At 57.7% G+C, this 25870-nt stretch overlaps 4 protein-coding genes across 12 annotated transcripts; 2 read left to right on the top strand and 2 right to left on the bottom strand.

The window, feature by feature from the left end:
* Positions 1–2467: 2467 nt before the first annotated feature.
* On the top strand, positions 2468–6858 carry ACHE (acetylcholinesterase (Yt blood group); the record flags this gene model as incomplete). 5 transcript variants are annotated; one of them, XM_079718906.1, is made up of 5 exons in its annotated part: positions 2468–2678; positions 2979–4059; positions 4422–4906; positions 5670–5839; positions 5956–6083. In XM_079718906.1, the coding sequence occupies 4 exons, from the start codon at positions 2995–2997 to the stop codon at positions 6081–6083; spliced, it is 1848 nt and encodes a 615-aa protein (XP_079575032.1). The 5 variants fall into 5 exon arrangements, with proteins under 5 accessions (XP_079575032.1, XP_079575036.1, XP_079575035.1 ...); XM_079718910.1 differs by having other exon boundaries at positions 2564–2678; positions 2950–4059; XM_079718909.1 differs by lacking the exon at positions 2468–2678 and having other exon boundaries at positions 2826–4059.
* Positions 6859–7712: 854 nt separating this feature from the next.
* On the top strand, positions 7713–8201 carry UFSP1 (UFM1 specific peptidase 1; the record flags this gene model as incomplete). The annotated part of the gene is made up of 1 exon (XM_079719197.1): positions 7713–8201. Exon 1 carries the CDS (start codon positions 7773–7775, stop codon positions 8199–8201), a length of 429 nt encoding a protein of 142 aa, XP_079575323.1. The 5' UTR covers positions 7713–7772.
* Positions 8202–8397: 196 nt separating this feature from the next.
* Positions 8398–20295, bottom strand: SRRT (serrate, RNA effector molecule; the record flags this gene model as incomplete). 4 transcript variants are annotated; one of them, XM_079719717.1, is made up of 19 exons in its annotated part: positions 8398–8591; positions 8693–8798; positions 8932–9021; positions 9532–9688; positions 9884–10077; positions 10235–10388; positions 10488–10661; positions 11005–11193; positions 11495–11573; positions 11686–11747; positions 12088–12245; positions 12442–12559; positions 12641–12739; positions 12926–13110; positions 13244–13413; positions 15258–15446; positions 15704–15850; positions 16112–16240; positions 20174–20295. In XM_079719717.1, 19 exons carry the CDS (start codon positions 20293–20295, stop codon positions 8516–8518), a joined length of 2598 nt encoding a protein of 865 aa, XP_079575843.1. In that variant the 3' UTR covers positions 8398–8515. The 4 variants fall into 4 exon arrangements, with proteins under 4 accessions (XP_079575843.1, XP_079575841.1, XP_079575842.1 ...); XM_079719715.1 differs by having other exon boundaries at positions 8693–8819; XM_079719716.1 differs by having other exon boundaries at positions 8932–9057.
* A 1591-nt stretch (positions 20296–21886) lies between these two features.
* Positions 21887–25769, bottom strand: TRIP6 (thyroid hormone receptor interactor 6). Of its 2 annotated transcripts, XM_079719946.1 has the most exons (8): positions 25596–25769; positions 25178–25305; positions 24283–24669; positions 23875–23968; positions 23588–23757; positions 22666–22844; positions 22272–22392; positions 21887–22157 (listed from the first exon to the last, which is right to left on the bottom strand). In XM_079719946.1, exons 1-8 carry the CDS (start codon positions 25702–25704, stop codon positions 22026–22028), a joined length of 1320 nt encoding a protein of 439 aa, XP_079576072.1. In that variant the 5' UTR covers positions 25705–25769; the 3' UTR covers positions 21887–22025. The 2 variants fall into 2 exon arrangements, with proteins under 2 accessions (XP_079576072.1, XP_079576073.1); XM_079719947.1 differs by lacking the exons at positions 25178–25305; positions 25596–25769 and adding an exon at positions 24962–25033.
* Between the last annotated feature and the right edge of the window lie 101 nt (positions 25770–25870).

Raw genomic sequence — 25870 nt, forward strand, 5'->3', positions numbered from 1 at the left:
AGCCGAGACCAAGCGGCCCAGGGCCTGGCACGTCTCTGGATTCCCGCGGATCCCGCGGTCCTCGCGAGACCCCGAGACCCGGTGCCACCCGGCCCCTAGCGGCGGCGGACGGCCTTGTCGGACGCTGCGGGGCGCTCGGCGGCCGAGTGAGCGTGCGCGCACGCGCCCCCCCCCCCCCACGCAGCGCCCCGCACCGCCCCGCACCGCCGCGCGCTCGCACGCACGCACACCCAGACGCTCGCCCGCGCCGGGCGGTCTCCCACGCAGTGAGCGGGCAGCGAGCTCCCGAGCCAGCTACCCCGGGAGAGGAAAGGGCTTACGAGCGGCGAGCTAGCGCGGGCACACCAAGACCCATTTTTTCCCACCTCACTTCGCGCGCGGGGACGCCGCCGTGGCCGCACCGTCCTCATGGGTGACCCCCTCAGGGCGGGACCTGGTGGGGGGGGGGGTCCGTGCGGCCCAGGCCCTTCCGACCAGGCTGCGCGAGCCCAGACCAGGCCGCTCCCACCTGCCGGCCGCGGCGGCCAATGAGAGCCTGGCCTGGTGATGTCATGCCCCGACCGGATCCCGGTGACGAGAAGTCCGAGGTCACCCGTCAGGGAACCAGCGCAAACCCACCCGCGGGGGTTCCGGAAGTTTCCACTGCGGCGGCGGCCTCACCCCGCAGCCTCGCGCGTGCCACCACGTTGGCCTTCCTTGTCGGGTGTCCCGGAGTCACCTCTCCCTCCCCCCGGGGGTCTCCTCCCTCTTCGGGGGTCCCCTTCGTGTCCCCTCGTGATCTCATGTTCACATCCTCATTCTCACAGGTGTCACCTTTTCTCCACCGGTGCCACCCGGGCCCCTGAGGGGGTCCTCAGCCGCATTTTCACGTGCCGGTCCTCCCATGCCACCCCTGCTCTGTCGTGGCCAGGGATGCTCATTTATTCGGCCCCCAGCCCCGACTTGTCAGTGTGTCCAAGTGTGTCCGTCCGTCTGTGAATGTCGGTCACTGCGTTTGTCTCTGGCTGTCACTGAATGAGACTGTCCGTCTGCATGTGTCTGTCTCCGCGGGCTTCTGTCCTTCTGTCTCTCCCTGTGGGTGTCTGCTCCGCCGCTGAGGGTCTTTCTGTCGTGTCTGTCACTGCGTGTCTGTCCGTCTGTCGGCGTCTGTCACTGGAGTGCGTCTGGGCCCCGGGGTCTCTGGGTCTGGGCTCCGAGAGAGGGAGAGGGAGAGGAGGTGGCAGCCAGGGGAGGCGGGGAGGGGCGGGGGCGGAGACAGTGGGCGGGGGCGGGCGGGGGCGCCGAGCGGCCCGGAGGGGGTGTGTGCGGGGGGCCGGAGGCGGCGGCTGTCAGAGTCGGCTCAGCCTGCGCTGAGGAACATCGGCCGCCTCCAGCTCCCGGCGCGGCCCGGCCCGGCCGCCTCAGGTGAGTCTCCCGCCCCGCCCGGGACCCTCCTCCGGCCCGCGGCCCATTCCGCGTCCCGGGAACGGTGCGCTCCCCGAGGGACCCAGGCTCCCAAACAGGACGCCCACCGCGCCCCGGGCCTGCCCAGCGACGCCCCCCGACGCCCCACACTCACCCTTAACTCTTCCCTCACCGCCGCATACTTACGATTGCCCGCGCGGGAGGCAGCATCCCGCAGGGCCAGCTGCCGCCTCTGCTCTCGAATTCCTGTGGGGACCCCCGAGCGCCGCTGCCCCTGCTCGACCCCAAGTCTGGGGCCACTGGAAGATGCCCCCTGCTTGGGGGCGGAATCCAAGCTGCGCAGGTTCCTGGAGCCCGGCTGGGCCCTCCGGGATCCCGCGACCCCAGCGCCCCTGCGCAGCTCCCAGCCGAAGCCCCCTCCCAGGCCCAGGCGTCCCCCTCCCGCGGGGACTCCGTCTCTATTTTAGGGGAAGGGGAGGCTTAGCGGAAGCCCCGAGTTATAATTAGCCCCACTCGGGTTTCCTAGTTAATCTCCATCACCACCACCCCAGCTCAGGGCGGCGAGGGCTGGGTGAGGGGTGACCGGCGGGAGAGGGGGGAGTTCCGACCCGGGGAATTTTGATCCCTTGGCTGGAGATGCCGGAACCGCAGCAGCTGCTGCCCCAAAATAGCGCCCCTGCCCCTGCAGCCGGGGATCTCCGGAGCGCCGAGAACGCAGGCGTCCCGGCTCGCCCTTCAGACCCCTCGGCAATGTCCGCGAGCCCCCAGACCCCCGCCCCAAGTTCCCGGCTCCTGGACTCGGGGCGGGGAGCGCCGTCCTTTTCTCGGTCTCTACTGCCCCCCGCTGGCGGCAGCGTGCACCGCAGCATCGGATGGATGGGGGACTCGAGTCCTGTGGGGCCAGGGCTAGCGAGCCTGTTGGCTGAGACTAGGCGAGGGGGTGCGCAGTTGACGGGCATCCAATGCGCTGTGTCAGACAGTGGATGAGGCGGGGCTGGGTGGGGCAGGGTGTGGAGTAGCCAGGATTTGGGGTACCCCGGGAACTGCGACTCCCACACCCTGAATGCCCAACCCACACCCCCCCAGGGTCCGGCCCTGGCCAACTGCATGAGAGGCTGAGCCTTCACGCCACCTCAAGCTCCCCCGTCGGCGCCTCCCGTCAGTGAGGGCCCCGCCCCTGTCGGGTGGCCTGTGCATGGCCCTCAGCCTCTGGTGCTGGTGCCCCGCACTGCTCGAACTGGGCCCAAGGCAGTCCACCCAGCTGGGGGAAGGAAGTGAGGGCGGTGGGTCTTCTGCGGGGCAGGGGAGGGTATTGCTTGGCAAGTGTGTCTCTGTTCCCTGCATTTGTCCGTCTGGGTGTATGTGTGTGTGCCTGATCTCCGTCCCCTCTTGCTTCTCCCTGTCTATGTCCTTGTCTCTGCCTGTCTCCCTCCCTCCCTCCATTTCTCTCCTTTCTGCCAACCTGCCCCACCTCCTCTGCAGCTCAGTGATAACCCCTGGGCAAGAGTGTTACCTAATCATCTCCTCCCTCCTGGCAGCTTTGAGCCTTCACCCTCTGCCTTTCTTTCTCCCAGCAGACGCCTGGCAGCCATGAGGCCCCCGCGGTGTCCCCTGCACACGCCCTCCCTGGCTTCCCCACTCCTTCTCTTCCTCCTCCTCCTGGGAGGAAGGGCAGAGGCTGAGGGCCCAGAGGACCCAGAGCTGCTGGTGACGGTGCGTGGGGGCCGGCTACGGGGCCTCCGCCTAATGGCCCCTGGGGGCCCTGTCTCTGCTTTTCTGGGCATCCCCTTCGCGGAGCCACCTGTGGGCCCCCGTCGCTTTCTGCCACCAGAGCCCAAGCGGCCCTGGCCAGGGGTGCTGAATGCCACAGCCTTCCAAAGAGTCTGCTACCAATATGTAGACACCTTGTACCCCGGCTTTGAGGGCACCGAGATGTGGAACCCCAACCGTGAGCTGAGCGAGGACTGCCTCTACCTCAATGTGTGGACACCGTACCCCCGGCCTGCGTCCCCCACCCCTGTCCTCGTCTGGATCTACGGGGGTGGCTTCTACAGCGGGGCCTCCTCCCTGGACGTGTATGATGGTCGCTTCCTGGCCCAGGCCGAGGGGACTGTGCTGGTGTCCATGAACTACCGGGTGGGAGCCTTTGGCTTCTTGGCCCTGCCGGGGAGCCGGGAGGCCCCAGGCAATGTGGGTCTACTGGATCAGAGGCTGGCACTGCAGTGGGTGCAGGAGAACGTAGCAGCCTTCGGGGGGGATCCAACGTCAGTGACTCTGTTTGGGGAAAGCGCAGGTGCTGCCTCCGTGGGCATGCACCTGCTGTCCCCACCCAGCCGGGGCCTGTTCCACAGGGCCGTGCTGCAGAGCGGGGCACCCAATGGGCCCTGGGCCACAGTGGGTGTGGGAGAGGCCCGCCGCAGGGCCACGCTGCTGGCCCGCCTCGTGGGCTGTCCGCCTGGTGGGGCTGGTGGCAATGACACAGACCTGGTGGCCTGCCTGCGGACGCGGCCGTCTCAGGATCTGGTGGACCACGAGTGGCATGTGCTGCCTCAGGAAAGCGTCTTCCGCTTCTCCTTTGTGCCTGTGGTGGATGGAGACTTCCTCAGTGACACGCCCGAAGCCCTCATCAATGCTGGAGACTTCCATGGCCTGCAGGTGACTAGTGGCTGGAGGGGGTGGAGCTGCTTCCTCTAGGCCTGTTCTTCACCTGCCCCTCCCCGTGGGGACCCAGGCATGAGGGCTCCTCAAAACCCACTCCCAAAGGCCCAGGCTTCTGGGCCCCATGGCCTGCTCCTCTTCCCTGAGGGCTCAATCCCAGGGTGGTCAGTGGGACAGAGAGGAAAGGAAATGTGGGTATATTTTCTCTTTCTCTCTTTCCCTTCCCCAATCTCGAACTCTCTTCCTCCCTGGTTCTGGGTCTATAACTGTTCATCTCTCTGGCTCTTTGTCCATCTGTTTCTGTCTGCCTGTCTGTCTGTGCTTCCCCTCCCCCCCATCCCTCCATCCTGTCCCCTCAGGTGCTGGTGGGTGTGGTGAAGGATGAGGGCTCCTATTTTCTGGTTTACGGGGCCCCAGGCTTCAGCAAAGACAACGAGTCTCTCATCAGCCGGGCCCAGTTCCTGGCCGGGGTGCGGGTCGGGGTCCCCCAGGCAAGTGACCTGGCTGCCGAGGCTGTGGTCCTGCATTACACAGACTGGCTGCACCCTGAGGACCCGGCGCGCCTGAGGGAGGCCATGAGTGATGTGGTGGGCGACCACAACGTCGTGTGCCCCGTAGCCCAGCTGGCTGGGCGACTGGCTGCCCAAGGCGCTCGAGTCTATGCCTACATCTTTGAACACCGTGCATCCACGCTCTCCTGGCCCCTCTGGATGGGCGTGCCCCACGGCTACGAGATCGAGTTTATCTTCGGGCTCCCCCTGGAACCCTCGCTAAACTACACTGTCGAGGAGAGAACCTTTGCCCAACGACTGATGAGATACTGGGCCAACTTCGCCCGCACAGGGTTAGCGGGGCTGAGGGGAGGAGGGCCTCCAGGATCCAGGGAGGCAAGGTGGGGGGTGGGGGGGTGAACAGACAGGGAGGGAGACAAGCAGAAAGGGCAGGGGGGGGCCTCGAGTTCACAAAGGAAAGGAGACAAAGGGGGAGAGAGAGAGTGACAAGGGAGACCCCAAGAGAAGGGAAGGAGGGAGGAAGGCAAGGTGGCAGATCCTGACGAGACAAGGACAGAGCTAAGGGAGGCAAAGAGAAGAGACAGACAAGGAGAGACAGACAAAGGAGTTACCAGAGCAGTTAGGAGTGTGGACTGTAGAGCTGGATCAATTGGACCAGTGATGATTTTTTTTAGCTGCGACACACACGAATGCATGCACACAGTTTACCTGTCTGAAGAAGGGGACCATAAATATCCCATCACATGGGTGTCCGCAGAAGTAAACATGATGTTTGTAGAGATAGGACTGGGCCTGAGTATATAGTAAGGGCTCAGTAAATCATAGCAATTTTTTAAATGGGAGAAACAAAGATGGAGCAGAAAAATTGAGGGAAAAAGAGGAACAACAGAAGGAGGGCAGGAGGAAGGGGAAGACTCCGGAGGACGCAGCATATTGGAAAAGAGAAAGGATGAAGGAGAAGGTGGGAGGGAGGAGACGGGGCTCTCCCTGGAGCCTAAGAGGGAACGGCATGGGTCAGGAAGCAGCCTGCCTCCTCCTACTCTCCATCTCCATTCCCCAGCCCCCAGGGGCTGAGCTTTCCCTTTCCTTCCGCAGGGACCCCAATGACCCCCGGGACCCCAAAGCCCCGCAGTGGCCACCATACACGGCGGGAGCGCAGCAGTACGTGAGCCTGAACCTGCGGCCGCTAGAGGTGCGGCGGGGGCTGCGCGCCCAGGCCTGCGCCTTCTGGAACCGCTTCCTACCCAAATTGCTCAGCGCCACCGGTACGCAGGGGCCAGCGGACAGGGGCTGGGAGGAGGCGGGGGAGAAAAGGGGCGCGGAGAGAGAGAGAGGGGGAACTGGGAGCCGGCCGGGTGTAACCCCTCTCTTCTCCCCCCAGCCTCGGAGGCCCCCTGCACCTGCTCAGGCCCCGCCCACGGGGAGGCTGCCCCGAGGCCCAGGCCCGGCCTCCCCCTGTCCCTCCTCCTCCTCCTCTTCCTCCTCCTCTCCCGGCTCCTGCGGCTGTGACCACGGCCTCTTCCCCCTCCGGCCTCAGGGGGCCCCTCCTCTAATGAGTGGTCGAACTGTGGGGAAGGGCCCCACTCAGGGATCTCCGACCCAGCGGCCCCTCCCTCCTCAAACCGAGAAACTCAAACTGGACAGGGCTGGGGGCAGGGGGGTGGGGTGGGGTGGGGGGAGGACACCTACGACCCATCTCAGGGATCCACACGCCTTTATTGTTTAAATGGAAATGAAAAAGCCAATTTTCTTTTTTTATAAAATTATTATTTGGAGCCTGAGCTTGGTGTTGGGGTGAGAGGGAGGCCCTAGGGCTAGACAGCACCCTCCAGTGGGGCTATAACCGCCAACCATTTCTGTCTCTTCTCTTTTCCCCACCAACCCACGGATCCTCCTCCTCTGATCCCTTCTGTCCCCCTGTCTTCCGGTCATTTTCTCCCCCTCCCTCCTCCTTCCCGCCATCCTTCTCTGGCCCCGCCTCTACCCTCGTCCTTCCCCTGGTCTTCTGTCTGTCGCATGTTCTCCTGATCCTCTTTCCACCACCCAACGTGGTCTCCTATATTCTCCGTGTGTCCTCCCTGAACTCACGCCCCCCTCCATGTCCGTTCCCGTCCTTCCCCATGTCCTCCCCCCCACCCACTTGCCGGGCACCCTGGCCGCAGACACGCTGGACGAGGCTGAGCGCCAGTGGAAGGCTGAGTTCCACCGCTGGAGCTCCTACATGGTGCACTGGAAGAACCAGTTTGACCATTACAGCAAGCAGGATCGCTGCTCAGACCTGTGACCCAGGAGGGACCCCCTCGTCCCGCTGCCCGCTCCGCCCGGCACCTCAGCTGTATATACTATTTATTTAAGGGTTGGGATATAACACAGAGGATCCCTAGACCCTGCCCACCCACCCCCGACTTTCCCCTGGGGCTCCCCGCCCTCTGCATGCCTCGGGCCGAGCCCCCTCCCCCGCGGTGCCTTCGCCCCTCTGGGCTGCCAATAAACTGTTACAGCCACAGGAGTGTGCGCGCCTGGGGAGCCAGGGTCCGGGCAGAATGCCTCAACCACTGGGATTGAGTGAATGGAGGGATGGCTGCTAAAGCCGGAGGGAAGAGCAGATCTGAGAGGTGGGGTGATGGGCGCCCGCGCCACGCCCCCGCCGCTGCGGCGAGTACATTCCGCCCCGCGAGGTGGAGCTCACGCCTGCGCAGTGAGGACGGCGGCGCGGACGCGGCGGTGCATTGTGGGAGCCCCGCGCAGCGGCTTCGTGCTGGTTGCCGCGGGGAGCGCCACGCACTTAAACCTGGGGCCAGGCGACAGCGACTCCAGGCCCTGTACGCCGGTCCTGCCCGCAGTTAGCCCAAGACTCGGGGCCGAGAGGAAGCGCTAGAGCCCAGAGTTCTCCCTGGAGTTTGCTCCGCGCCGCCTGGAGGACGGATCTGCCCGGCCCGGCGACCGCCGCTCCCGCCCCCCGCCCTGGAGCCGCTGAAGGACGTCCATCTGGGCCTGGCTCCGCCCGGCCGCGGCGGCGGCCGCGCTCGCCTGGCCCTCCTCTCGGGCCATTACATTTACTATCATTACGGCTGCGACGGCGTGGACGACCGGGGCTGGGGCTGCGGCTACCGCACTCTGCAAACGCTGTGCTCGTGGCCAGAGGGCCGGCCGGCGGGCGTACCCGAACTGGCTGCAGTGCAGGCGGCCCTGGAGGACATGGGCGACAAGCCCCCGGGGTTCCGGGGCTCTCGGAGCTGGATCGGCTGTGTAGAGGCCAGCCTCTGCCTTGACCACTTCGGGGGTCCACAAGGGCGCCTACGTCACGTGCCCCGTGGAGCAGGGCTTCAGGGGGAACTGGAGAGGCTTTATTCCCACTTCGCAGGGGGCGGGGGACCTGTAATGGTTGGAGGGGATGCGGATGCCCGGTCAAAGGCCTTGCTGGGAGTGTGCCTGGGGCCAGGCACGGAAGCCGCCGTCCTGGTATTGGACCCTCACTGCTGGGGTGCCCCGAAAAACTCCAGTGAACTACAGGCTGCTGGGTGGGTGGGCTGGCGAGAGGTGAGCACAGCCTTTGACCCCAACTCCTTCTACAACCTGTGCTTGACCAGCTGTAGCTCGAAAAAGCAGCTGCCCACCCTGGACTGAGGCTTCTCTAGCGCCATACCCGTTGATCTAACCCATCTCAAAGGCAGAGGCTGCCTGATGTCAGACTCCCAGGAAGCCCCAGCAGAGCCTGGGATCTTTGGTGTCAATAAAGTGGCAAGGCCCAGCCAACCATGGCCCCAGCTAATTTTGGGGAGCATCTGGGGAAGTATATTACATATATACGTTAAGCCAGGAGTCACCACGCAAGTGCTTTTATTGGCAGTAGGGCTGAACGTACAAAAACTTCTCAGAGCTGGATGGGACAAGGCAGTCACAAGTATAGATGATACCAGGAGTGAGGAAACGTATATGACTCAAAAGAAATCCACATCATCTGGAGCATCCAGGTCACGGTATTCCACAATGGCCCGTGGGTCTCCACGGACCATCCTGTGAGATAAGAAAGAGGTAAGATGGGGTGAGATTTGAGGGTTCCTGATAGGAAGTTTGAAGAGGGCCAAGAAAACTTAGACATCTTAGCCCAGTCTCACCTGTTTCGGGGTTTCCCAGGATAACCTCCCTGGCCTCGGAAGGCATCATAGTTCCCTCGGCCAGCACCATAGGGAGCATGGGGGTATGGAGGCCCTCCTGTGGGGACTGCAGGGCGAACAGCACCAGCTATGAAAAAGATCAGTGTTGAGTTGAAAAACTGTGACCTCAACTACATCCTAGCTAAGTTTTCTTTCTCCCAGCCCCAGTCCAGGTCCTTTCAACTCCCTCTTACACTTACCTCCATAGCCCAAGATGGGGGGCCGGGGCTGACCATAGGGCATCAGGCCCTGGGGAGTCTGGTGTGGGTAGGGGAGTCCTGGGGTCAGACCTGGGGGGAGTACAATACGGACAGGGACATGAATTACTGCGGGGGGGGGGGGGGGGGGCGGGGCGGGGCAGTGGCGGGAGATGGACAGCTGGCTTTTTAGTAATATGGCCTGAGAGTGGGGTAGAAACTTCTCAGGATACAACAAGTTAAAGAGAACCGGGAGGGGCTTCCGTGGTAGTGCAGTGGTTAAGAATCCGCCTGTCAATGCAGGGGACACGGGTTCGAGCCCTGGTCCTGGAAGATCCCACATGCCGCGGAGCAGCTAAGCCCGTGCGCCATAACTACTGAGCCTGCACTCTGTAGAGCTCACAAGCCACAACTACTGAAGCCTGCGTGCCTAGAGCCCATGCTCCACAACAAAGAGTAGCCCCCGCTCGCCGCAACTAGAAAAAGCCCGCGCACGGCAACGAAGACCCAACGCAGCCATAAATAAATAAATAAATAAAACCAGGAGTCTCTGAACAGTCAAGGGAGAGGGAATGGGGCAGACCCTCATGGATCGTATCTTACTCTGGGCAGGGCCAGGTGGCTGAGCTGGCTTGATCTCAGGCAGAGCTGGTCGCTTGGCATCAGTCAGAAAGTTGTTAAAAAATGCTACCTCCTTCTTTACTTCCTCAATTTTCTCTGCATGCTTGTTGAAAATATGTTTGCGTACAAACTCAGGGCCCTGGGTGAACAGAGGAGGGGGTGAGAACTGAGTCAGCAATGAGGGTTCCCTAGCTCCCCAGACCCAACTGCAAGGACACTCCACCTCCCCTCCGTCTCGTCTCAATGAGCAGTTCCTCCCCAGGCTCTGAGGAGGCTTCCCGGCTGAACCCTCGCCTCCCACAGTCCTAACACACAAGTGTCTAACATCCCAGACCTTGAATTTCTTGCCACTGAGAGGACACAGCCACTTATCCTTGCCCAGTTCCTGGGTGTTGGAGGTCACAAACTTTTCCACTTCCTGCTCAGGGTCTTTGCGACCCATCTTCTGGGCCTCTTCCTCTGAAAGAGATTCCCGCACACTCAGCAGCGGAGTCAGCTTCTCCTCAAATGTCTTCTGCCATTCTAGCACTGTGGTTTGGGAACAGACGGGGAGACCAGGTTGGAGAAGGGAGCCCGGAGGTGGGGATTAGAGGAGAGTGTGGCAGAGCATTGCTACCAGAGCAGAACTAAGGCCAGAGGCAGCTGGGAGAGAGGGAAACCAGGAGTAGGAAAGCTGGGAGCTCACCTTCTCCATGACTGATGCGGTTGGGCGGCATGGGCCCCCGAACATGGATGATGCCACAGCGGTTGGGCATCTCATCCTCATTGGGGTACTCGCACGTGTTATAATAATCCAGGGAATGCACGATGCGCAAATAAAGGAGGAGTTTGTCCAAAACCTAAGAGAAGTGAGAAGCTGAGAGTTCCCCATACATTTGCCCCTTTACTGCCCCGAGCCAGGCTCTCCCATACCCCACACACTCTGCACCCACTGGCACCTTGATCAGCTTCTCATCCCGCTCCACGTTGATCTCTGCTGGGTTCCCTTCCTTAGGAGGCTCCTCAGGAGGGGCACCCCCACTGCTCCCCAGCAGCTCCTCCTCCTCAGCACTCACTTCCTCAATCAGGTAGTCAGTGATATTCTTCAAGATGGGGTTCTGCGAGGGCAAACTCTGGAAGGGTGAGAGAGGTGGAGCAAACAAAACTCAGGGTAGCCTAGGAACCTTCTCATTGACAAGCCCATGTGGGGCAGAAAGGAGTTCAGGGCTCAGCTGGGCTGCTACATTTGCCTCATTATTTGTCTTAATTTGTGTACGTGTTCTGCCCTAGCCGATAAATAATGACTAATACCAATCTGTTTTGTTGGAAGCTGGAGATGCCGCCCAGGAGGAGAGGGGCAAAGACAGGGGTGGGTACAAGGGGGTCGATGCTACAGATCAGGTAAGGCCAGAGGTGCCCACAGCAGATGAGGGGGAACCAGCGGCTTTTCAGCAAGTCCCACGAGGAGTCACTGACCGTCGGCAGAGGAGGCGTCCCAGGCTCAGAGGCCCAGAGCTGGGTCCTGTCGTCCAGCGTGTGGATCAGCTTGGCCGCCAGCTTGATGTCGTTGCGCACGATCTGCTTGTGCTGGGTGATGCCGTTGATGTTGCGGACGCGACGGGTCAGGTCTCTGTTCACACCAGGGCTCAGCTCACACTCCCGGAGCTGGAGGAGACAGGAGGTTCACCAACACTTGCCCAAGAAGAGCCACTCAAAGACTGGCCCGACCGAGCGCGCTAGCCATCAGACTGAGCTCCCTAAGGACAGGGACCAGGGGTGTCTCGTTCACGGGAACAGTCTCAGAGCCAAACCCAGAGACGACTGCGTACAATTCACGTGAGCAGACTAAATGGATGAAATAAAGAGCAGATGGATGAAGCCATCCATGAACGAAGGGATCAGAGACTGTGTGGAGCAGGGGGAGCCCCGCCTTCTCTCCCTCAATAGCCCCATGCCCAGGACTCACTCGGATATTCTGCAGGTTCCAACAGATCTCTTTAATGTTAACGCTGCGGTCAAAGGTCACCCAGCCACGACGGAAAAACCTAAACAAGAAAATGTCAGCATAACCCTGGGATGGACGTGATGTTGGCCACCAATCTTCCCCTGCACCTTTTCCCCAAGGTATCCAGGGTCACACCTCCCTCCATTCCTTACCTCCTCTCGGGCTGGGGCTCCGATAATGCCACACGCATAAAGCCGGGATATCTTTTACAAAGCTGGAAAAGCAAAGAAACAGAAGCCCCACTTTGTGATTCAAGGATTCACTTCTTCCTCCAATCCCCATGTCCTCAGAACCCTGGGGAACTGCCTTTTCATCTTTCCTTGGACTAGGAAAAAACAATTAAGGGCTTAAGAATAACAGCACTTGAAAGCAAACCATGCAACCAGGGCCAGCCTCTTTGAAGGGCGTGGGCCCATGGGAAGGGGGCCTCCCCGTCAGAGAAACAGAGATGTAGGTCAGAAGCAGTGCCAGCTTATCTTCTCGCTGTCGCCCCCACCCAAAGGAATGGAGCCTGGGCGTCATCCCTGCCCCCAGTACCATTCTTCCCCACTCACAGAAATGATCTCAGCCCGGGAGATGTTGGGCGCGATGTTGCGCATGAAGAGAGAGCAAGTCTTATGCAGCGGTCGGGGTTTACATTCCAGCCCAGGAGCGTCCTTGGGCTTCTCCCTCTCTTCTTCCTTGGGCTTCTCCTTTTCCTTGAGTGCTTCCTCTATGCAGGAAGTGGTGGGAGGTGGTGAAAATTTATTGTCAATTGAGGAGGGGAGGGTAGAGAAGCTGTCAAACCTCCCCGCACCAGTCCCTCCCAAAAGGCCACCCTCCCATCAATTTCACCAACCTCTCACCTCCCCCCGCCACACCGGTCAGTATGAAGAGACTGGACTAGAAGCAAAGAAAATAAAACCTACCAGCCTCCTCCTTCTCCTCCTCGGCCTGGCCACTCTCCGACTCCGACTCCGACTCGGACACACTGCCTTCGTCAAAGCTGTCATCACCACTATGCTTCCTATTCCGCTTCTTGCTGCTCTGTAAGAGCCACAGCAAGGGGAGGTGAGTCAGGTACCAGGACCCAACCCCAACACTGACCCTGTGCGAGGGAGAGCCTACCTTTTTGGCTTCTTTCTCAGAGTCTTCTTTCTTCTCTTCCTTGTCCCCATCACCCTCGGATTTCTTAGTTTTGTCATCACTAGAACTGTCGTTTTCAGCCTACAGGTAGAGACAAATCACCAGGGATGTTGGTCTCCCCTTCAGCCTTTGTCAGAGGGCCCTGCCCACGCTCCACAGCTGAGCCCACAAGTTCGCCTCTCCCCCACCCGAGACACGACCCCCGAAGCAGCTCCATTCTCCTCCCCAGGCCGCACAGGCAGCACCCAGAAGCCTCAGCACTCAGACCTGTTTGCCATCCTCTTTCTTGTCATCCTTCTCATTGGCCTTGCGTTCTCCATCGCCCAGGCCTGGTCCAACCCTGCCTTCCTCTTTCTTGCTGGGCTCCCCGGGCTTTCCCGCCTGTTCCTCCTCCTCCTCCTGCTCCAGGATGCGTAGGTCATTCTCTGTACCTCCTTCCATCTTAATCACAGCTACCAACAAAGGGAGCAGAGATCACCATCCAAGGGCCCTGGCCTTCAGCCTCTGGCTTTCTGTCCATCTTTCTTTCCATTTTCAACCAAGACCTTGGTCACCAGACAATCCCACCCCTCCCAATCCACCCACCTGCATCCAGCATCTTGACAATGGCATCAGCTTTGTCTATGTCCAGCAGAAGATTATCAAACCAGCCGCTCTCCATGAGGGACAGGAATACCCTTAGTCGGTTTTGCAGGGCCCCCCGGGCCTCCTGCCGACGCTTCCCCACCTCATCTGGGTGGTACTTAGACCGAAACCTGGGAAGGAAGTGGGGAGGGAAGAGGCCAAACGGTCACTGGAGGCCAGAGCCAGGACATGGGGAGGGGCCCAGGAAAATCAGGGGAAAGCCCCCATCCTCTCACACTCACAAAAGATCATAAAAGCAGAGATGAGGGGAGAGGGGTGCACCAGAACCACCCAATCCCCCCAAAAGGAACCAGAGGTTATGCTCTGAGAAAATCTAGGGAAGAGCCAGGAACTAAGAGCTCTGGATCTGGAAAGAGCATGACTACAGGGGGAGCCAGGGCTGGAGGCAGACTGACTGCCCTGAGTATCTGGGAAACACAAATTTTAAAAAGTGTAGTTTCCCAAAGCTTCCCAGAGGAACGCTAAGGAAATAGTAGGCCCCAAAGAACCTCCCTCTCCTTGCCAACCCCAAACTAGAGTCATTAAAAGGACTGCTCCCACCAGCTCCCTCCATCCCTTGGTGGAAGACAGGGAAACCTGAAATCACCAGAAAGGAAAAGCCAAAAATGGCAGGATACCTTTCTCCCCCCTTGGGAAGATAAGCAGATGGTGAGGGGACAGGGAAAGAGCAAAGGGAGAAACTGAAGTGCCCTTATAACCTCAGGTACTGCCCACAGGGATCGAGAGAGGACAGGGTGGGGAGTTAGGGTAGATCATGAAAAAGGAAACACTTAAATTAGGACCCTGGGCAGGGGGGCAGGAGTAGGGGGAGGGACAGAAGAAATTAGGATATGCAAAAAAGAAAGGGGAAAGTGAGAGAAAGTCCCAGAAGTCAAAAACAAAAAGGAAAACTAAAGACCAAACAGACTAGGGAGAGAAAAAAAAAACAGTAGGAAGAAGCGTTAGGCAGGAGCAAGAACAAGGACGGAGAAAGAATGAAAGGTTCACGAGAGAGTGAGACAAAGACACAGAATAGGAAGAGGAGACAGTGACAGAACAGAACCGCGAGGTGAGCGTGAGAGGAAAGGAAAGCCGCAGGCATCACCTCCAGGATCTTTACCTTGGCCGCTTGGTCAAACAGAGCTCAAGATTTAACTAGCCGCGCCCAGGGCCCATGCTGGCTGGTGGGCCACCGGCTGGCTCCTGGCTGGGGCGCCCGGCCCTGATGCCCCACCCCCGCGGGACTCCGCGGGGGCGGCCCTGACTGACTAGCTGCCTGAGCAATCACATTCAGCTAAACCGCTGCATTGTGCACAGCAGTGCCCTGCCTGTCTGCCTGGCCGGGGCAGCGCCGTCAGCCCAGGGGCTCATGTATGGGCTGGGTATGGTGGGGGTGGAGGTGGGTTTGCTCCGAGCTCCGTCGATGAGCGGGTGTAGTTCCCAGTTCTGGCTCTTTTCAAGGAGGAGGAGCAGAAAGAGGATGAGGAGGAGGAGGAGCAGGAAGGGGGGAAAAGATGGTTGATTAAAATTAAAACATCCACAAAAGGAAAAAAATTAAAATTCTTTTTCTGTCAAACGACACTGAGATCTTTGCTTTTCTTGTCTGGATTCACTCGTTGCTTTTGGGAGGATGCCGTAGCCACACAGGGTCCCGGCGATCAGGGATGACAGTGACCCAGTATCAGCGAGTGGGAAGCAGTCTGTCTGCTGCCCCAAGGGAACAGGTGGCTCTGGCCAGCTGCCTGGAGGCGTCTCACTCGCTGAGGACAGTGGGGAAGGGAGATGGCGTGGGGGCCGTGGCGGACATGGAAGTGAGGAGGAGAACCCATCAGCCAGTGCTGTGACGCTTCCCATCCCCCACCCCCAGGAAGTTCTGGATTGGGGAAAATGGGAAGAGGACAGGGCTGCAGGCTCCACTGGCGGGGCCAGGGGAAACATGCCAGGGAAAAGATAGCAGGAGAGGGGGGGCACTCACCACTCCTCATCTTTATGAGCCAGGAAGAAATCCTGCATCTGCTGCCTCCGGAAATCCAGCTTGTAGTCGTTATAGCGCTTAACTGCCTCTGTCTCATCCACAGAGTCATCCAAAGACAGGAGAAACTCCTTGAAGGTCTTCATCACAGGTGGCGGCACACCCAAGTCGATCTCTGCTATGCTGCCCAGCCTGAGGGGGGGCCCGGTCAGGAAGTCTTGGTTGTGGGGGAAGAGGGTGGGGGGATGGCGGGCCGAGGTAGCCTGCTGCCCCCTTCCTTCGCCCACCAGGGACATGACCCCAGGCACCAGCTGCGGCCACCCCCACGGGCACGCCAGTGTGCCTGACCCACTTCTCCTGGCTCCAGCCGTGATCTTCAGCAGCCCCAATCCATGCCCCAGGCCTACTGACTCCCTTCTCCTGAGAACCCCAGAACGGCAGGTCCTTACCTGGCCTGGATAGGCAGAACATGGTGCTGCATGATGTGGACGTCTGGATGGACCCAGGGCTGAGGGGGGCCGTAAGCTGGGCCCCCACCCCCCCCAGCATAGGGCATCTCATAGCCAGTGTGGTATGGGTCAGAGCTGTGCTCATCCCTGAGGGTGGGGGACACAAAAGTCAGACAGAGAAGGCCATCATGTCTCCTGAGCGCAAAGGCAGATGGGACTGAGGGAGGGGCACACCTGCAATGTGGTCTCTCACCCAAGGGTTTAGAGGAACCAAAAAAGATGGGTTTATGGGAACTTTGAGAAAAGGAAATGACCAAGAAAGTTCTCAGCAGAAGTGAGGGAAGACAGCTGAGGCTCAGGTAGAACTGAGGCTGAGGAGAGAAGACAGAGAAACCGTGGCCATCTCACCAGTCTCGCCTCATGCGCTTCTGTGGGGGGCTGAGCTCATGTCGGGGAGGAGAGAAGCGCTCTCGCCGATTCCTGTCATAGTCACGATATTCACCCCGACTGCGGCGCTCCCGGCCACGGTCCCACTCTCTGGAGATAAGAACAAGTAGCGGTAAATAAGACACAGTTGGATATCCCAAGATCACACTCTTGGACAGGCCCTTCGCATCGTATTTGAGACACGAGACTAAAAGCCTGAAATTATAAAACTTCCCTCTAAGGGGAAAAAAACTCTTGTCTACTTCCATCACTTCGGCCATTACCCACAAACTGATGGCCTGCCAACTCCTCCAGGCTGGCCTTTTTCCTGAGCTTCAGACCAACATCAACAACCCCTCCTAGACAGCCACTGTCACCTCAAAATCAACAGGTCAGAATCGAGCTTATTATTTCTATCACTATATTGGGCCCAAACTTGCTTCCGCCGTCCTGTTTCCCACTCTCAGTTGCACCAACATCATCGCCAGGTATCCAGTTATCAAGTGTCACCCTCACCGCTAATTTGTTACTGGCTTGTTAATCCTCTGCCTCAAATCCTATGAAAGCTGTCCTTTTCCGTGCCATCCCCACAAACTCTGCCCTAGTCCATGGGCCCTGGTCCTGGCCATTTCTCCTTTAAGTGCAGCCTTGGTTTGTCTTCTCTACCTCTGGTCTCTCCCCTTCCTCCACTCCAAGGTCAAAGTAATCTTTCTCAAACACAAATCCAATCATGCCATGCCCTTGCTTAAATGCCAGTGCAAAATACTATTCAAAACCTTGGTTCCGGGCTTCCCTGGTGGCGCAGTGGTTAAGAATACACCTGCCAATGCAGGGGACACGGGTTCGAGCCCTGGTCCAGGAAGATACCACATGCCGCGGAGCAACTAAGGCCATGCACCACAACTACTGAGCCTGCGTTCTAGAGCCCACAAGCCACAACTACTGAAGCCCATGTGCCTAGAGCCCATGCTCCGCAACAAGAGAAGCCACCGCGATGAGAAGCCTGTGCAATGCAATGAAGAGTAGCCCCCGCTCGCCACAACTAGAGAAGCCCACATGTAGCAACGAAGACCCAACGCAGCCAAAAATAAATAAATAAATAAGATTTATTTGGGGAAAAAAAAAAAACCCTTGGTTCCTGGCTGTCATTCCAGGTTCTCTACCCGTTACCAGCCAACCCCATCTCCATCTTAACAAAATAAAAAAGAAAATTCTCTGCTATAACCCAGTGGTTTTCAAACTTTTCAGTCTTGGGACCCCCTTACACTCTTAAAAATTATTGAAGATTGAAGAGCTTTTGCTTATGTGGGTTAGATCTATCAATACTTAACTGTATTCATAATTAGAACAGAAAAAAATACCTAATAATTTTGAAGTTATATAATAACATAAACTACATATTTATATATTTTTATAAACAATGGCTATTTTACAAAAAAATTTTAGTGAGAAAAGTTGCATCATTATTTCATTTACAAATCTTTTCAAGGTCTGGCTTAATAGAGGCAGCTGGATTCTCACAGTATATACTTCTCCATTCAACCTATTATGATACGCTGTTTGGTTGAAAAATATGAAGAAGATCTGGCCTCACGGTGATATGTAGTTGGAAAAGGGAACACTTTAATAACCTTTTCAGATAGCTGGGGATATTCTTTGTTTTTGATACTACCCAAAACTTGGCAAGAGATAGCTTCTTAAAGGCTAGCTGCAATGTTGAATCTGAAACTAAATCAGTGAACATTTTGTACTCTGCTATATTAAAATTCATTACTCTACCTTGCTCTTTGAAAAGATCTTCACACATCTCATTACACAGTATCAAAATATCATAATTGTTAGTATCACTCCCTATCTCACCAGAAAAGTCTTTAAAGTAATGGGAAGCTGTCAAGCTGACACTGGTAGGTACAAGTTTTCCAAAATTTTAGTTTACACTGGGAAGTTCCACTTCCTCACTGGCAAAAAAAAACTGACAATTTTCCTTAAAGTAACAAGTTCTCTTAGCTTTTTTCAAAATGTCTACCAAATACCCAGATATGAATAAGCACTGTTTGATAGCCTTTCATTCAGGTAACAAACCTGAAGTGTGGGTGGGGGCGGGGAGGATGAGGACTGTTAGTTCAGCTCACAACTCAATCCCACAAATGCTCCTCAAGATAACCACCATACCATATGCAGAAGTGCTTTATGCATACTTCCTATCATCACACGTATTGAAAACCATATAGTCGGCCTTCCCTGGTGGCGCAGTGGTTAAGAACCCACCGGCCAATGCAGGGGACACGGGTTCAAGCCCTGGTCCGGGAAGATCCCACATGCTGCGGAGCAACTAAGCCCGTGCGCCACAACTACTGAGCACGTGCTCTAGAGCCCATAAGCCATAACTACTGAGCCCGTGAGCCACAACTACTGAAGCCCGCACGCCTAGAGCCCGTGCTCCACAACAAGAGAAGCCACCGCAATGAGAAGCCTGCACACCACAACCAAGAATAGCCCCCGCTCGCCGCAACTAGAGAAAGCCCGCACGCAGCAACAAAGACCCAATGCAGCCCAAAATAAATAAAATAAATTAAAAAGAAAAAAAACAGTTGTAAGCTCAAAGACCTCTTAGGGATTTTGAGAACCACTACTCTAAAAAAACTAGAACATATGCTTTTTTCTGTGCACAACATTATGCCCCCAACTCCAACGTGCACACTCCACCTGTGTCTGAGGAATCCCCACTCATCTTTCCAAGCCTTGCTAGGTGTCCCTTTCCTGTCGCTCTCCCCTACAACACCTCCACCACTTGTCCCCTCCCTCAGATCTGTTCCCTCAACATTTCACATCTTCATCATGACCTCTCATATATACTCATTTGCAAAATACACCCAAGGCCATTTTGCCCCACACTCCAAACCCCAGACTGTAAACTCCTTAAGGGCAATAACTGTACCTTAGCCAGCTTCAGGACACCTTTTGTTGTCATCTGACATTCTTAGAAGATACTAAACAAAACAAAGTGCCACATAAAGTCTCCACAGTGAAGAGATATACTGACTGAACGATTTACTGAACTCACTTTTCAGAACAACACTGAATGAATAAATGCTATTGCAATAAGCCACCTCAAACTCTTTTTTCCTGATAACCTGTTTCCAAATCAAGCCTGCGCCATCAGCTCACCGATTAGATATTTATGATGTCCCTTAGATAAAAGTCTTCCACGGTTCCTTTAAATATCAGCTGTTTCTTTTTTTTTAATATACATTTATTTATTTAATTTTTGGGTCTTTGTGGCTACTCGTAGGCTTTCTTTAGTTGCATTGTGCAGGCTTCTCATTACGGTGGCTTCTCTTGTTGAGGAGCACGGGCTCTAGGTGCTCGGGCTCAGTAGTTGTGGCTCGCGGCCTCTAGAGCACAGGCTCAGTAGTTGTGGTGCATGGGCTTAGTTGCTCCTCGGCATGTGGGATCTTCCTGGACCGGGGCTTGAACCCATGTCCCCTACATTGGCAGGCGGATTCCCAACGACTGCGCCACCAGGGAAGCCCCTATCAGCTGTTTCTTAACAGAAACACCTCAACTATAATTAACTCAAGAACATCCCAAAAAGCTAATCACTAGCTGAGTCAAACCTAATCAATTAACCCAACCATCACTATTCAAAGAACTCTTCCAGTTTTTAGGCTAGACTAGTACAAGAAATTTACATATCCTTTTAGGGTACTTGTCTGACAACCTCTCCAGTCAAGTCAATTCTGTAATATTACTTTTTTTGAATCAACATTTTTGGGGTATAATTTACAAACAATAAAACACACACACAAACACTGGTTTTTCATACTCAAACTCTTACCTCTATTGCTTTGATCTGCTGGACATTTCAAAAATCAAGCCACAGCTAGCTCCTTGGCCAAGAGCAAATAGGCTGAACCACATGAAACGGTCAAGTATGAGCGATTTCATATGGTTCGTTCTAATAAAACCTTAAGGGAAATGCAACGAGACTTGAATGCAAGAGAATAAGACGGGGGACGAAATTAAGAAAAAGCAGTGTCTTACCGATCATTCCAATCATCCCCTCGACGTCTTTCATCTCTTTCCCGGGAACGGTCATAGTCGCTGCGCTCTCGTCTAAACTTGTCCCTGCGCCTTCGATCATACTCGTCATCACTGTCACCCATGGCGCGGAAAGAGGGGCCTGGAGCCCGGACAGGAATAATCGGGGTGTTGGACAATAACGACAGGAGCAAAGGATCCCCCCCCCCCTTGGAGCAGCACGCCCGCCTCCCTCCGCAAAGGCCAACCTTCCGCTGTCCCCGCCATCCTAAGCCCTCGGCCCAGGCAGCTGTAGGGATCCGACTCTCCACTCGCCCCCAGGGGCCTCCACGCCCACCTCCCCGCCCACCCGCAGGCCCCTGTCCCAGCTGCCGGCCCCAGCCCGGCTCTCCAGGCCCCTCCCCTCCCCCACCAGAGAGCGGTGGCGGCCGTTCTTCTCGCGCTCAGGCCAGCAGATTCTCCCGGTGACCTGGGCCCGCCCCTTGCCTCGGGCGCGCGACGGGGACTGCGAGTGTGAGAGGGAGACACGGGGCTCTCAGCGACGGGGCCGGGTAGACGCGAAGAAAGTGGGACAGCAGAGGATGGGCGATCGGCTCGCGCCGCCCGAGCTGCGCCTGCGTCACCCGCAGAACAGCGCCTCGGCTCACACACTACAACCCCGGGTGCCTGATCTGGAACCAACTCAAAGAGGCGAAGGCGGGGAGCACCGGGGGCTGATGGGAAGGGGCGGGGACCCGGAAGTCTCGCGAGCTTTCCAGGACGAGAACTGCGGGCGAGGGGAACTACGGGAGCAGAGCGGAACCAAGCGTAGCTTCGGGAGAGAGATGGAGAGATAGAACCCTCTGGGCGTGAGGGAAAGTTTCCTCCTGCCGAGGTCGAAGGTCGCGCTTTCCCGGATGTGCCCGGTGTCTGAAACAGTTCGCGTCCAGCCGCTTTCTCCCCAGCTTTGATCACAGAGCCTCCGGACCTCATCGGGGGTGGTTCCCCCCTCTCCTTGCGCAGGGCACGGGTTTGGGGAGTGAGGGCATTTAGCGGATACGGCAACCATTTTAAAGCATTTTCTACCATTTTGTGGTCCCATCAGAGAACCAGCCTTTGTTGGTGCCTCAGCACGTGCTACCTGCAAAATCCATTGTTCCTGCTCTTCTTCCAGAAAGGCACCCCATCTTTAAGCAAAAGTGGTAAACCCCAACCAGTACTTTGATAGGATCGGTTATACGTTTAGGGCCTGACCACCAAGCAGGATCTGGGTTGCCCCAGATTAAATGCACCGCCCCCCCTCCCTTGTTCAGTGAGTTGAGTGTGAAGACTTGTTTAGAATAGGAAATGCTGCCTCCCTTGCACATGCTGCAGCCTTGCTCCCAGCGCTGAGAGGAGGGTGTCTTTACAGAAACTACATTAAAAAGAGTGTACAGTGGAGTTGCAAAAAAACTGGCCCAGGACTAAGAAGACCCTTCTGAACTTGGTTCTGCCATTTGGGAGCGATCGATGTAAGCTGAAGAAGTCACTTTTTTTTTGGCCATGCTGCTCAGCATGAGGGAATCTTAGTTCCCCGACCAGGAATCAAACCTGTGCCCCCTGCAGTGGAAGCTCAGAGTCCTAACCACTGGACCACCAGGGAAGTCCCAGGAAGTCACTTAGCCAAAAACGCAGGCAGTCACAACAACCATGCTTGTGTTCTGCTGTGAGAATCAGATGAGACGATAGACTTCAAAGTGTTTTACAAACTCTCGAGGGATTATTATTTCATGATTGGAGGAAGAGGAGACAGCATTTGGTGGCAAAGTTATAAAGGTAGATGTCGGGGAGGGTGGTTGATGGGAAGGGAGAACACAGCAGGTGCTCCTGGGGAGACTCAGCAGTCGGTGGTGACGGTGGCTGAGAGCTCCTGGATGCGCCAAGCACTGCAAGCCTTGCACAAGATGTGCCCATCCAGCGGGTAGCAGCCCTGACACTCACCCTCAGACGAGAGCAGCAGCCCACACTCCTGTTCGGAAAGAAGCAACAGCTTTCCATCAGGCCCGGACCCCTGAGTTCCTTCTCCCTCGTGCTCAGCACCCCAGACCCCAATAACCCTTTTTCCCTTGCCCAGCCCTCCTACCTCACACTTGTAACAGCCAATGTGAAAACTGCGATCCAGAGCTACGATTCGCACAGTCTCCTCCTGACCTGGCTCAGGCATGATGGCCCCACCACACACTGAGCATCTTGGAGCAAACTTCCTGGGGTGGAAGGGAACCAAGGAGGCTGTCAAGCCCCAGGGTTAGAGGGAACTAACAACAGAGCCCAGAGAAGGTGGGATGCAGGAGGGAACGGGAGAGGCCAGAGGTAGGTAGGGTCTTGGATCTTAGGGAAAGAGAGTGATTTTAACGAGAAGGAGGCATGGCCAGGGGTGTGAAACAGGAGCGGCTGGTACCGGGATATGAAGGAGAGATGAGGAAGATGGGAAAGGCCAGGCCAGACATCCTGAGACAAAAGGTGGGGACCCTGCTGACCTGTGGAAGTCCTCAATGCAGTGGATCTGGCTGGTGGCATCCACAGTGAAAGGGATGCCGTCGAGGCCTCGGTGGCACACCACACAGGTGAAGCAGCCAGGGTGGTAGGCCTTCCCCATAGCCCGCAGAATCCGGTCCAGGATGGGCTGGGAGCACGTGGAGCACTTCTCCAGGGTGGCCTGTCGGGAAGGAGGGCAGGAAGGTCGGGGGCTGGGGAGACCCACGGCAGCCCTTACAGGCATCCTGCCAGCCTACCCATCTGTTTCTGTAGCCCCCTGCATGTGATTCAGTGAAAGGTGGCCTTGAACAGATCTGAGTACAAGCCCCAGCACTGCAGCTTCCTGGACAAATTTAACCTCTCTGAACTTCAGTTTCCTTCATTAGTAATATCTGCCTCACATTCCCTTAAATCTAAAATAAATGCCTCGGGACTTCCCTGGTGGTCCAGTGGTTAAGTATCCGCCTTCCAATACAGGGGACGCGGGTTCGATCCCTGGTCGGGGAACTAAGATCCCACATGCTGTGGGGCAACTAATCCCATGCGCCACAACTAGAGAGGCTGCGTGCCGCAAACTACAGAGCCCACGCGCGCTGGAGCCCGAGAGCCACAACTGGAGGAGAGAAAACCCGTGCGCCACAACGAAGAGCCCGTGTGGCGCAACGAAAGATCCCATGTGCCGCAACTAAGATCCGATGCAGCCAAAAGAATCTTTAATTGAAATTAAAATAAAATAAATGCCTCACACGTATGAGGGAATATCGTCCTTCCTCTCCAGCAGCCAGTGTATCGCTACTGACTTCATTCATCTCCTCTTGTGTATCAGTTTTAGTCCCCCTGCTTCAAGCCCTATTCCTCTCTGGGGCTCGGATATCGAGTTCCCATCTCGGACTGGAAACCGCCCCCCCAGCCCCAACCACTCACCACATAGCAACTCTCACAATATGCCCTCCTCTCCACGGCGTAGAAATGCTGGCCCCGGAGCTGGGCCCGGCACGTAGAACACACAAAGCAGCCAACGTGAAAGACGCGGTCCAGGGCCACGACCCCGGCCCCATCCCCGACCACATCTTCTCCGCAACCACCACACCGGCCTGGGGATGGGGAGGGAGAGGGTCAATCTGCACAGGCTGGGAAGCTGGATCCACGGGCCTTCTGACTCTCCAGCCCCACCTCCCCTTTCCAGTCCTGCCGGGGGTCAGCTCACCCACCAAAGTACTCCCCGCTGGGTGGGTGGTTCATGTCGTGCACCAGCTTCTTGGTCAGCCTCTCAAGCTCCTCCTCGGGAGGCTGGCTCAGGGGGACCTGGGAGGTGAGAATCAGGGGCTTGGCCCAACCTCTAGCTCCTGATGCTGTCACTGAGGGTGACCAGGCAATTCTACCCAGAGAGTTCATTGGAGAACATCCCAGCTCAGGGGCCAGGGGTGCCCCTGCAGGAGCCAGTGTGCAGATCTAGACCCCTTCCTCCTTTATTTCCTGACCTGCCCCCACCCCCAGAGGATCCAGAGCTCCAGCGCCCCAGACCTCTGACAACCGGGACGTGAAACCCCACCCACACCCCAACCGGTCGGCGTCCAGTTGTCTTTGAAGACCCCAAATCCCAGTGCCCGGGGGCTTACCTGGGACCCATACCCGCCTCCTCTTCCTCCGGCAGAGCTGGAGACCCCAGCAGCCTCTTCTTTGCCCCCCGGCCCTGGCTCGCGGTGGCTCCTATAGCCAGCCCCCCAGACTTCACCTCGGCCTGGGAGAGGAAAGTGGGGCCCCGGGAGGGGCCCAGAGGCCTGAGAGGCCCCCCGCCTGGGGGGGCCACAGCCCCTCACTGGTTGTGCCACCTTCACTTGCACAGGGAAGGCAGGGCCGGCGGGGGTGCTGGCCGTAGCATAGGAGGCTGGAGTGGGGCCCCCATAGGGGGATGCTGGGAGCGGCAGGGGAGGAACACCCCCTCCATTCGGCTTCAGGGAGCCTGAGCCTGAGCGGTAGGCAGGGGGCTGAGGGGGCTCGTAAGCCTGGGGAGAAACGCAGACCAGAAGGAGTGAGCTGGGCCCATTCTAGGACACACATCTGTAGAACCCCCTACCCCATGTGGCACCCAGGCAAGCAATGGTTTTGACAAGGGGCCTCCCTCAAGTGTTTGACAACCTGGTGAGTCTTGGTGACCCAGCTTCCTCCATGCTGGTGTAGGCATCACTCACACAGAGGGGGAGAGCAGGTGAGAATTCAGAGTAGGGACCAGGCTGGGGGGTGGGGAGGGGCACGGGACAAGGACCGGAAGGGACAGGGGCAGGACAGGGGAGTCACCTGCCGGTCAGGCCGCCTTGGGGCGTGACCTCGACCCCCGTCCAACTCAGCCAGCATGCTGGTCAGGGAATCTATCTCAGCATCCAGACTTCCTGGGCGCAAGCCCCCCCTGTCTGCGGGGAGCCCCTGGGGATGGAGCAAAAGCAGGGAGAAAGCAAATCACACGGTCTCCTCTCCTGCCCTAAGCCCCCCCACCCCCCCAATCCCCGTGCTCACCTGCGAGCGCTGGGGTGCTCCATGGCACCCCACCCAGGCCAGCCCCCGATCCTCCGGTCCCCCAGGGGCCTGGTAACACTGCTCAGATGGGAGGGGGCAAAAATTGACCCTGGGGTGGGGCTGGAGTGCTGGGTTGAGGGAAGAGAGAGTGAAGGTGGGGTTGGGGAAGGAGAGGGTGACACTTGTGGACGCCGCCGTCTTGGGTCCCTCTTCTCCCCTCCCCCACGCCCCCACCCCCGCACCTGGGGTCCGCGGATGGGGCAGGAGGCAGGGAGGGCCGCGAGGGGGCAGGGGCGGCGGGGTCCAGCCGGGCTTGGGAAGGGGCGGCAGCGGCGGGCTCAGCGGGAGGCAGGAGCCACAGGACAGAGGTGAGCGCTGGTGGCCCGGTGGCCTCCTCGGCCGCACTGGGCTGCCTTACCTGCTCCGTGGGCCACCGGCGGCCCCGAGGCGCCTCGGGGGAGCCCTCTCCCCTGAGGGGCTCTGGCAGGCTCCGGCTGCTTCGGGGTGAGCCAGGTGGGCCCGGACATGGCCTGGAAAGGGGGACTCCAGACAGCGGTCAGGGCCCCACGGAGCCCCGGGCCTCTGACTTTGATCCCTTCTTCTGTCCCACACCTCGCTTGGGACTCCAGGAAAGAAACTTTATCTGGCTTTTTTTTTCCCCTTCCTCCCTAATTTTGGGGACGGCCACGCCCC

This window comes from Hyperoodon ampullatus (assembly GCF_949752795.1).
Source record: "Hyperoodon ampullatus genome assembly, chromosome: 14".
Lineage (NCBI taxonomy): Eukaryota > Metazoa > Chordata > Mammalia > Artiodactyla > Ziphiidae > Hyperoodon > Hyperoodon ampullatus.